At 47.1% G+C, this 12,081-nt stretch overlaps 1 protein-coding gene across 10 annotated transcripts in view; it reads left to right on the forward strand.

Annotated features, from left to right (window-relative positions):
• The window catches only part of COL26A1 (collagen type XXVI alpha 1 chain), a 181,524-nt gene that overhangs the window by 7,636 nt on the left and 161,807 nt on the right, over positions 1-12,081 (forward strand). For 8 of the 10 annotated variants that reach the window (XR_004360511.1, XM_032707748.1, XM_032707749.1 and 5 more), the window contains exon 3: positions 2,926-3,002. Coding sequence is in view for 9 of the 10 variants with exons in the window: in XM_032707748.1 (XP_032563639.1) it covers positions 2,926-3,002 (77 nt within the window). In the remaining variant the exon portion in view is untranslated. Of the gene's footprint in view, positions 1-2,925; positions 3,003-4,725; positions 4,776-6,759; positions 6,912-12,081 lie in introns of those variants that run through there. The other 2 variants (XM_032707757.1, XM_032707756.1) reach the window with 2 other exon arrangements.

The raw sequence follows: 12,081 nt of genomic DNA on the forward strand, positions 1-12,081 counted from the left end.
GTGGGGCAGGAAGGCACTGGCTGGCAGGAAGTTTGCAGTGTGAAGACATGGCTGGCAGGTAAGGACACTGTGGAACAAGGTGGAGGAGAAAAGAGGGGGAAAGCAGGTGGCTGCTGCTAATCCACCTTAACTAAGGTGGAAATACTGGTGGTGATTACAGCTCTCAGCTGGGCAGGACCCTGCTGTGGAGGTGATGGTCCCTGTGCAATGGGACCAAGTGCAGTGATTTTCAGTGTGCAGCCCACAAATTTTTGAAGGACCAAGGCCCTGTGAAAGCCAGCTAAGAAAAGCAGACTTGTGGTTAGGCCTAATTGTCATGGCTCATGGAGAAAGCTCCTGGGAGATTTGAAAAAGAAAAACAATAAAAGCTGTAAAAATAAGGATGGAACATTCAGATTTGCTGTGTGGATGAAAGGGGACTCCAGACTCCTCACCTGCATCCCCCCCAGTTCTTCTCCTTGGTTCCACAGGGCAGGTGTGCAGGAGCTGGGATGAGGATGCTTATTTCCATAACTCCTTTCTTATCTGGTTTGTGTGCCTTTACCTGTGTATTCTGTCAGGAAGGGGGTGAGCCCAGTCCCTCTTATGTGGCTTGCACAATACAGACAGGGAACTGAGATTCCCACTCGTGGGGTTCCTCAAGTCAGGCAACCTGGGTCCATGGGGAATTGAGAGAAGTACGAGGATTCCGGGGCCAGAGTCAAAAAACTGAGACATTCTTTGGGCATGAAAGTTCTTGCATGTCTGAGATTCAGAGAGTCCATGGCTCAGGACAGGTTTCCAAATCATTGGGATACCACTGAATGTGGATATCCTGCAGCCAGTGACTCCAATAAAAATTGCAGCCTGGTCTCTGGTAGCTGCTCCCACTGCACGTTACAAAGTGCTTCATTTTGTTTATAGAAGCTCAAGGTTGTCTGTGGTCTGGAGGATTTATAAATTCAGTGTTTATGTCCTGCACAGCACCAAGCAAGCAGGCAGCCCTCAGTGATTGAATAATGTTTAAAGAGCAGTTAATGAGCAGGAACATGGTTCAAGGATGCAGACCTGGAGACAGACCTCCCAATGTTTTCTTTAGTGACCTCAGCAATGGAAGAGGGAGCAGGCTTATTAAATCTGTAGATGAGGCAAAGCTGGAACCAAATGCAAGAGTACTGGAAGGCAGGATTAAAATTTCAAGTGATCTTGACAAATTGGTGATATAATCTGAATAAAAAAAGATGAAACTCATTAAGGACAACTGCAGGGCACTGTGCTTTGGCAGGAATAACTTTAACTAGCAAGTACAGGATGAGGGAATGTCAGGCCAGCAGTTCTGCAGAAAAGGTAGAGGATCCCAAACTAACATGGATTAACAATGATGTACAGATGTCAAAAAGGCAAACCCTCAGCAGGGCAGTGGTATTCCACAGAAGTAGAGGTCATGGATACCATAAGAAAGATATAGACCAGCTGGCAAGTCCAGAGGAGAATACCCAAACAGCTCTATCTAACTATCTAACATGTGACCTGAAGGGAAAATCTGAAGAAGTTGCCATTGTTTTGCTTCTAGAAGGAAAGGAGAGGTGTTAAAACATTTTTAAAAAGTACATTGAGGAATTAAAAGTCTGTTAAAAGAGAGGAGGAATAGTTTTCTGTATCCATAATGAGAAAAGTAAGCCATTAAGGGCTTAAATTGCAATAAACCAGTCTGAGATTGGATGTTAAGAAAAACTACCAGGACAGAGCACAAAATATTGAAGTATGTTTTCAGATGACCACGGGGAGTTTCTGCCTTGAGGTTTTTCAGAACAAGGCAGAAAAATGTGTGCCAACAATAATCTGTGTATAATAGATCCTGCCTTCTAGCAGGGAGAAGGAAGAGGGATTAGGTAACTCTTCCAGTCCTTCCTGGCTACTTCTGAATGTGTTTCTCCTCTGGCAGCTTTGAGTGCAATAGTCTTGGTGCTGTTTCTGCCTTGTCTTTATCCCACCTGAGTGCACCCCTGCTTTATTGCATTCTTGGTGATCTGATGGATCAGGGTGTGCCCACAAACTCCTGTGCTTGTGCAGATCAATGCCTGACATCAAAGGTGGCATAAATCATCTTCCCAGGCACAATAATGCTCAGAGTTGTAATTCCACCAGACACAGGCATTTGTCTTGCTGATCTCTTGAGTCATCACCATTTTTCATCTGCTGAATTATGCTTCAATCTGAGTTATTTTATCCCCTGTATTGCTTTATAATACCCACACAAGTGCTTCACTCAGACAACATTCTCATCTATGGTCAATGAATTTTGCCAAAGTCATGACTTCTGGATCATTTCTTGTGCTTCACACATAACACCATCTATCAGGTTTACTGTAGGCTGAACTGCTGGTGTAAGTGTGACTTTTTCCAATTCTATTCCATTTGAGTTCAGCTGTGACTGATTTATTCCAGGTCAAATTCAAGAAATGTCCACACACTATTCTCTTCTAGCTTAAAAGGAAACCACTGCAATCCCCTAAAATTTTTAGTTTGCCTCAGGTTTGGTTGACTTCTCAGTAACAGACATGTTACAATACCTAGTAATCTTATAATTTAATTTATAGTAGAGGTCTTGAACTCTTACTGTTACTAACCTCTTATCCATCTCCTTCAATTTTCCAAGGTTCCTTGATGTGCTTTGTATATCACAAGGAAATAATCTAGGCATTTTGAGAAGCTAGAAGGGGTTATCTAATGATTTTGGGTTTGGAAGATCTTATCAATTACTTAACTTCAAAAGGACACTTCATAATTCTAAAGCTCCACAAGGTTTTATCAGCTAGAACAAAGCTGGTTTCCTTTAGTTTCTTCTCAGTATCTGCATGAAAGGTGCACTCACTAAATCCAAGGGGTAGGCCTTTCAGAGTTTGTTGCCATGATTCTGATAACATTCTGACTCTTTTTTTTCAGCTAACTACTGACTTTTGTCCCACTGTAAGTGGTGCTGAAGAGTTGAGATGGCATTACAGTTCTGGAGATGCTCACAGGTACAACAGTGCTTTTCTACCTTTTTGAGCCACCTTTCAAACTGAAAACATCATCGAAACCAAATCCCTCTTTCACTGTGTCATTCCATTTTTTCCCTTTCCACTGAACATAAATCAGACTAACCTTTGAATATTCCTTTTACTATCTGTATTCCCCCTACTTCACTTATTGGCTGGCTTGCATGTGGGGTGTGTATGTTTAAAGAAATTATAGATATTTTCACAGAACAGTTTCTAATGTCTTATGTCTCAGGTTTGCCTGATGGACTAGGAAGCTGAAAAACACTGCAGACCATGTGAACTCTAAGTGCCCACACAATCCACATCCAATGGATTATTCTTTGACATGACAGTGTAAGGCTGTCACTTGCATGGAAGGACAGCCCTCCAAGGACTGCTTGTTTCATGACAGCAAATTATATAGGGTTGGTAAATTAAAAACCTGCCCCTTACCTCTTTCCCTTATTTCCCCTCGTGCTTCTCTGCCTCGTGGCTTTCCAGTATCCACCCTGCCTCCTCCATCGTGAACTGAGTGGGTGAAATACATCCAGATAATTTATTTAGCCCTGATTGCCTGGGCAAACCTTTAATTAACATGCTTATGCTCAGGCATAGAAAGTGTAGCTTTATATTTTGAAATAATTACGTCTGGTTTGTAAGAATAGGGCTGTTCAGATTTCAAGGGTTCTCTTCTCAAAACCAGTCCCTCTGATAAATTGAATGGATTATGTTTTTGTTGGCTGTCTTTGTTACCTCCATCACTGTGTTTCCAATTTATCAACATAGTTTTGAGAAATTGTTAGAATATGTTGCACTCGTAAGCACCGTGGGGAGAAAAATATTCATTTATTACTGCTATTGTGTTGATTATATTACACATATCCAAAGGACTAAAATGAAATGTCATCTTTAATTCTCCCCTTACAGTAGACAATATCACCCTTTCTTCTCTCTTTCCAAAAACAGCTTGGAAGTCAATTCTTCATTTTCATTTCAAATCAGCCATACAGAGTAGAAGCAAGTGTACATTAGGGACAGGGCAGAAGGAATGGGAGTCTGGAGATCTGAGCTCTATTTCTGGCTCTGCCTTTAGCTCTTTCTAGTCTCGAGCAAAGTCATTTGACCTCTGGTCTCCAGTCTCTCAGTTCATGAAATAGGAAGACCATTAGCTTCCTACAGATGTCTCTAATAATTTGCCAGAATCATGTCTTGTCTAATCACCTGTGTTTAATATCTCCCAGGGTCTGCAAAATCAGTGAGGCTGAAGCAGCAAATTTTGCATGCAGCTGAAATATAATGCTCTTGGGGAGTTAAGACTTAAAGGCTATGAAGAGCTTCTGAAGGGGGTAACCCAAGCCAGGAGAATGGGTCAGAAAGCCACTGGTGCTGTTCAGTGTCGTTAAATATTGATAAATGATCTATCCCAGCTTGTCAGGAGAGGGAACTTCGTGTGTTTGAGACAAAAGGCTGATCCCAGCCCTCAGCACTCAGCCTGGAGCTGCAACAAACTGCTGGTGGTTGGATGTCCAGCTGAACCCACTTGGGCTGAGCACACACAGCTGAGGATGAGTACCCAGATTAAAGGGGAGGGGAGCCTTTAAAAACTGCTTTGTGTGTGCTCCAGTTTGTGACTGCTTCCTCAAAAGACAAGTGAATTTGGTGTGGTGGGGAGACCAGAGAGTAGGTGTTTTCTTTTATTACTCTGTCAGGCTGAGTAGAGGGTTCCTCAGGACTGACTTGGAGCAGAATGGCTGGGAGGCTGAGCATCCTAGGGTGAGTTGCTGGGAGCTTTGTGTTTTCTTGTGGGGGGAAAGGCAAGGAAAATGTTCCCATTGCTGAGGGTGAGAGGAGACTAAAGGGAACGGTGCTCAGGCTGAACCAGGGCTGGGGACAGAGGGTCCTGTTATATCCTGATTTTGGGCACTGAGGGCCTTTTGTAAACAAATAGTGCCTGTTTCTGAGTGGGCTCGGTGATCCAGTACTCCTGCACCAGACCTTTAGAGCTCTCTTTGAGCTCAGAGTGCTGGTCCACTGCCCGTTCCAGCTCTGGGTCTGGCACACCCGGGGGCAGCTGCTGGGCACCCCCAGGGAGGCCGTGCTGAGCTGCTGTGCCGATTGTACCTCTGCCTCCTTGGGGGATTTGCTCCAGTGATTAATGACAGCGGCTGTTGAAAAACCTGGTGCCTCATTTGCAGTCTAAACTTGTCTGGTTACAGGCTCCAGCCAGGGGCCATTTATCTCTGTGTGCAGGCTCTGGAGGTGGGCACCGTGGGGGAAGGGGTAGGTGCTCACCTGCAGGTGGAGAATAAATGCTAGATACAAGATGGTGGAGTTTCCCAGTATCTTGTGGGTAACGTTTTTCAGCTGTGGCATCTTGTAGGAATTGTGTTGCCCTTGAGGAGAAGTCTCTGCCCTTGCTGAGCCCCACAGAGAGGCCCTGGGCCCCTAGCATGAAAGCAAAAGATGTGTTTCAGTGATACATTAGGGCTGTCTTTGTGAAGCCCTAACAGTGAAGGTGCTGAGGCAGTGTTGTGAGCTTGCAGGATCTGAGGGGAAAAAACTTAGACAGTTGTGTCACCTCAAAAATTAAGTCCCTTCTTGTGGAGTTTGGCTCAGATGAGTCACTTGCCCGTTCAGGAGCTGCAGCAGCCCAGGTTCCTCTTGACCTGGGAAGGGAACACTGAAAGGCCAACAAATGGGGTCTGTGACACTGCAGCCAAATGGGGGATGTACAATGGTTTTAAACACAGACTCAGCTGCAGTACAGAGAGGGAGCTCTGCTGCTGCCTTCCTTCTTAGGGTAGTGCCTTTGTGAAACACCTACATCCTTCCTGCAAAACTGTTCCTCCTGTCTGGGGTGGACTGTGCAGTTCTCCAAACTCAGGGCCATACTGGATGATAGGCAGAGGTGGTCTGTGGGAAGTGGTGGCAAAGAGAGTGTTTGTCTGTGAATCACAGAATCATGCAGGTTGGAAAAGACCTCGAGGCCACTGAGTGCAACAGCCAACCTCACACTGTCACACTCACGACTGAGCCGTGTCCCCGTGTGATGCCAGAATGTGCAGGATGCACATACTGAAGCAGAGATCACATTCTCGCTGGTTACCTTGCGAGTGAAACGTCTTAAAAATTATTTATTTCCTCCTTTATCTGTGTAATTTCTGCAGTATGAATATGGCAGCAGGCACAGGCTTTTGGGCAGTGGATTGCCCTCGACCTGGCTCTCGGTTGGGGGTGGGTACTCGTGCCAGCTCTGACCCGGGGCCCGCGCAGCCCCGGGCGTTCCGTGCCCAGCGGGGCCGCGGCTCAGCCTCCCCCGGCCCGGGCTCGGGGTGCCCGGGTGCCCGCACCTCCGGAGCCCCTTCGCAGCGGGGTCTGCCGCGAGGCCTGGCAAGGGTTAACGCCGAAGCCCCACGCCCCCTTTGACGGAGTCGGACCAACCTCGCCAAATTTGAAAAGGCATCCGGGGCTGAGTGAGCGCCCTGGGCGCATCGAGCCGCGCTGGCCCCGGACCCCCTGCGCGGGCAGCAGCCGCCGGGGCTCGGCTTGCCGAGGGACCGCGCTTCCCTTCGGGAGCCGGAGCAGCCATCCCCGTGTCCCGGGCAACCGCTGCCCCGTGGTCCCCGCTCCCGGGGCATCTTCCGTGCCGTGGGATCCCGCCGTGACCCCGGCCGGGGGAGCGCGGTGCGGCCCCGCGCCTGCCGCGCCGTCTAAGAGGAGAAGGGGGAGGCGGTAGGAAAAGCCCGTCCTCGCAAAAATGCTGCTCGCCCTTTTCTTGTCCTGGTGCTGCTGCCTGCACGGGTGCGCGCTGGGCACGGGCTTCCTCTACCAATTCCCAGCATCAACCCTGCAGCACAACTACCCAGAGCAGAGCTCGGGCTCGCCGGGCAGCGGCTTCACCAGTCGCCGGTGAGTAAGACCGGGAACGCCTCCCGGGAGAGGCGGCTCCGGGGGACGCACGGGCAGCGGTCCCCGCGGAGGGCGAAGGGGCTGGGCTGGGCTGGGCTGCCCGCATCCTCAATGGGGTGCGGGAGGCTCCCTACCTGCCCGAGCACTGTCCTCTCAGGGACAGGGGGCGGCTGGGAAAACGAGATGCTGAGCTTTGGGAAATGACACCCGCAAACTCTTTCCTCTTACCGCCCCCAGTCCGTCGGGGACGGGAAGGGGCTTTGCTGGGTCTGCAGGGCAGCGTATTCCCTGTGCACGGCGCAGCCAGAGCCGGAAAACCGCCCGAGCCGGGACACTGGGGATGCCGGCAGAGGGAACTGTTATAGCCCTCGGCTGCGAGGAGAAACTTGTTCAGCTCAACAAAGGAAAGCCCTTAATTACAGATCTCTGTTCAAGAGCTGCAGCTTCCAAGTAGCTGTTTAAAACCAAACCTCCCACTCTTCTCCTCTCCCTCCTACCCCAACCCAATTTCTTATAAACTTAATGTAAATCAGTTTTGATTTACTGTATCTTGCTGCTCCAGTAGAGCAAACAATTTAGGCTTCTCCCCCTCCCCTCTGTTTTCTCTGGGTACTTCTCTAGAGGTGAAACAGCTGTTCAGATGAATGAGCTGCACTGTATAAAGCAAGAGAGTGGCTTAACCTGATTCCAGTTGTTCTTGAATTTCACTTTTTTCTTTTTTTCTCCCCTGCCTTTCCCTTAAATGGGGACTTGGGATTTAATATTCAGGGCTCGTCCATCCTGTCTCTACCTCTTTTCCTCCTCCTCTTGCTAATAGCTAGTCCGTGTGAGCTGTGCTGCTGTGGAGGAGGGCTTCTGTTTTAGCACCGCTTACTTGGGCTGGGAATTGGGATACGGATTTCCATCGGCGTGTCAGAGGCACAGAGCGGGCACCAGCCTTGTGCCTTGCACGGCTCTCGCATCTGGTGCGGGTTTCGCCCCCGGGTGGGGGTGGGTTTGTCCGCGGGGCTGTCAGAGAGGCCTCAGGCTGTAGGGGGTGTGATGTTAAACTACAGTAACTGTCAAAGGGTTTGAAACGGCAGAAAATTATAGGAGAGTAATGGGATAAACCTATCCCAGCTGGATCTGTTCCAAGGTACCCCCTTCCCAAAGCATGAGCTGCAATGAGAACCACATGTCATTTGTCTTACATATCTATTAGCCTGCAGATCTCTGTTCAGAGCTACCATGCTTACAGCAGTGTGGGCTGTGTCTCTGCTCACCAAAGACCTTCCCCCGTTCACACTCACACAGTTTTCCCATGCCTCAGTGGTTTGGACAGCTGATGCTTTGTCAGGGGAACGTGCCCCTCTCCAACTCTATAAAGTGTTGTATAAAACCACATAAAGCTGATTTAAACAATGATGTTGGGAAAGCTGGTGGATTTTACTTATTTATTTAGTTAGCTCAATGGAACTCTGCCATGTGAGAATCTCCTATTCTAGTTTAAAGCAGAGGGGAAAGTAAAAAAAAATTGCAGGGGGGGAAAAATCACCGATGGATATCATGAAAAGAAAATTCAAGTGCTCAGTCAAATATCACACGTTGAAGCAATCTTTGTATGTTTTAATTTCCCCCTGAGTGGTGGAGTTTTGTCGTTGGCAAACGTCTTAACAGCTTCACTTTCTGATGGGAAAATCTGTGTGGGAAAACTTTCCCCAGCCACAATGTTGGACCTGTGGGGGGAGCCTCCTGCCGGGTGCAGCTTCAGGTTGGAGTTTTCTGGATTTAATATGATCCTCAACGGGAATGAGGCTTTTTGCTCTGAGTCTGACACTGATCTATGTGGGTGTGAAGGCTTTTTTTCAAGGGCTGAATCAGACTGTTGTTAACACTGTTCAGTGTCCTTTTGCCATTAAAATGGGATCTTGGTAGCACCTCAGTTATGTGAGGCAACAGCAGCTCTGTCACAGCAGAGTTTTCTGGCCTCTGCCCTGGAGAGGCTGTGGCAGAGACAGGATGGTGGGAAGGTGATTCCTGTTCATGACACTACATGGCCATTCTCACTTTTCTTCTTCAATCTTCCCAGTGAGTACTTTGTCCAGTGACTTCTGGCACTTCTCCTGAGTCAAAAATAAGCAGGGCCAGAGCATTGGAAGTTACTGCTGCAGCTCCAAGTTTTGGTATGTGTCAGCACATACTGATGGGATGCTCTGCAGCTGACATGTTTCCTTGATACACATCATGTTCCTGCAGTTGTCTTTTCCTGTCCTTGATCAAGAGGTGAAGACATGATTGAGCTGTTTGGGAATCTGCTATCAATATTTTGAAAGTTCACTTGTCATAAGAATTATATTTCTTCAAGCGGGGAAGTTTCTGGGATCCTTTGTGCTGGTATAGCCCTTGATAGGTAGGTTGCAGACTGACTCAGAGATGGGCTCCTGAGGCTCCAAGGACTGCTGAACATGTTTTTCTGTCAGAAAACTAAGGCCCTGGGCAGTGTAAGAAACATGGGGTGGTGGTGAAGGGAAATTTGGAGGAGAAAGTATAATTATTCACACCCTTCAAAACAAAACTATGGAGTACTTTTTCTGGAGGAATGGTGTGTGCTTTGCTTCCTTTTTCTAAGTTAAATTCTAGCTCCTGCTTGGCTTCAGTTGACAGAACTTTATTAGCTCAAAGACACTTGCAGTCCACCTTTGCATGTGCTTGAATTGCTTGGAACTTCTGATGTGCAAGTAACAGAGAATGAAATGCAGGCAGCAGTGTCTGTTGGTGTTGTACAGACTGCAGCAGCCTCGTGGGTCAGTGGGAAATTCCTGTTCAGCACATGCATTTCTACCTTGCTGCTGTGTTGAGGTGATGAATGGAAAGTGGGTCTTACCCAAAGCTTAAGAATGGAGGGACTTGCTGCCAAGCAGAAACCATTGTCTTCCAAACTTGAGAAGCTTTGCTGAGTTAAAGGAAGCTTATTCCCATGCTGGAAGTAGCTTGGTTCTCAAAGAACGGCTGCATCTGTGTTAGTTGTCTCTGGAATTGGTCTTCTCTTGTTCTGTTTTCCTGTACTTTCTAATCAGTCATGCATCAGGCCCTTGGAGCTCAAGTGTGGGAGTTAAACACTTCTGACATTAGAAGGGCTTTGACCGGAAACCTCTTTGGATGTGAGGTGGAGGTAGCTGAAAGAAAACCCCCAAACATGAACTCAAAAGAAATGTAGGATAATAATTCTTTCTTAGAGTGAGCATTACAGTAGCATCACAGAAGTCATCTGGGTTGGATGCAAAGTCCAACTGTGATAGGTCTTCAAAACACACCTCACCCTAAAAATTTCTTCTTGTGAGTGAACATTAGAACCATGATGTTACAAACAACAGGACAGTACATGGCATCCTTATCCTGATTATCCTGGTAACTACACATCAGTACTTCTTTTGGTCACAGTAATTCCCAGCGCTTGCTACAGCAGTGATGTTTCTTGGGGATGGATATGGAGAGGAAAGTAATGTCAGTCCACTGGAATCTGTAAGTGCAGCTTTTCATTGCTGGAGACAGAGGCCAGGTGACCTTCATCCATTTCTTGTTGTGCATCAGAGCCCAGCCCAGGAGAGCAAGACCTGGCTTCCAGATCCTCCTTTACCAATGGTTTACTCCCTGTCAGAGGGCAAATCGCTCTGGAACAGTTAAACATGCTCTGTGTGCTGCTTTGATGTGGGGAAGATATTTAAACAGACAACACCTTTTCTGTACTACATCTTATCTTGCTTCCTCCCTGAGAAACCTGAAGTGTTGATGCTTTCAGATGTTTAGCTGATGCTTGAAACATGTCAATTATTCCTTGAGGCCACCAGTTTCTTAATAGGTCACTTGAATGCCTGGCTCTGGAGATCAAGATGTTTTGGTGGACCTGTTGTAGGCAGATGTCTTCTTTTCAGAATAACCACCTGTGTTGTGCCTGTGCTGGGCTGGAATTGCTCCTCCCCAGCACAACTGCACTGTAGTGTAACAACCTCCAGCCTCTTAGGGGAGATTTTAGTACTTTTAAGTAGTTGTGGGTCTCTTTATGTGATAGAAGCTTGTTCTTCGTATTAAAAGGTGATCTGTACATCAGTATCCCAATTTATGCAGTCTGACAGAACATGCATCTGGAGTTTTCCTGTTGGATTTCTGTTAATTCTCTCTTTACCAGAGAAAGATGACTTGAACCTTATTTCAGCCCCAAATTCTGAACCTCTTGTGACTCTTAAGTGGGTGTGGAATATAAAACTATACATATTGGCCAAATGTGGTTCTCCCTTTTTACTGACAGGATCTTGCTCTGAGTCATTCCCTCCATCACCTAATAGTCTGTTCCTTGCCTGGGGTCTCTGGTTTGCTGTGGGCTCTGAGGATGTCAAGCAAACAAACCAGGATTTGTATCATGCTGAGTCCTCTGCCCTAATTCCACTTTGAAGTGCCTGACCCAGGTAACCAAGGGGTCAGAAGGTCTTGAGCTCATCACCAAACCCTGGAACTATCTGGTGTTTGTCTCCTGGGCTTTGCAGCCATATGATCTTCATCTGACTCATGGGGCTCAGTGCTGTAGCTTCACAATGCCATTAGCAGTGGAACCAATGGCAGTGTAAGGGCCTGGTGACACTGGAATGGCTTTGAAATACCAGACGTGACTGTAGTCATTGCAGTAAATTATTCCTTTAGGAAATCTACCATCCGGCCTTTCCAGCTGCTTGTGTGAATCATTTCCTCTCAGGTAGGTTTCATCTACCAGCTCTAGGAAGAAAAAGGGAGCAGAGAGGCAAAACAATAGGTGGCAGTGAACTTGTGCTCCCCTTGGATAAATTAAAAAATGTATCTCTTTCAATAACCCTTATTTGTTAGTTTTCTCAAAGCTGAGCTTGGCAGTGTCCTAAAATCCTGGTTGAAACAGGCAGGTTAGAAACTCCACAGGTTTTCTTTGGGGTGTGATTCTGTGACACTTGAATCACAGAATAGTTACTCACATCTTTGTTTTATTGGATTGCCTTGATAAAGGGGGAAAAATGAAGGCTGACTTTCAGATGATGATGGACTGAAGGCATAGAGTGCTTCAGGGCTGCTGCAGTAGGATAGTGGACCAACCACTCGTGCTTTTTGCTGCATTAGACCTCTAGCATGCCTGGAAAGGTTACTGGTTTGTACAGCACAGATGCCTCTC

The sequence above is a fragment of the Chiroxiphia lanceolata genome, chromosome 20 (genome assembly GCF_009829145.1).
Source record: "Chiroxiphia lanceolata isolate bChiLan1 chromosome 20, bChiLan1.pri, whole genome shotgun sequence".
Taxonomy (NCBI): Eukaryota; Metazoa; Chordata; class Aves; order Passeriformes; family Pipridae; genus Chiroxiphia; species Chiroxiphia lanceolata.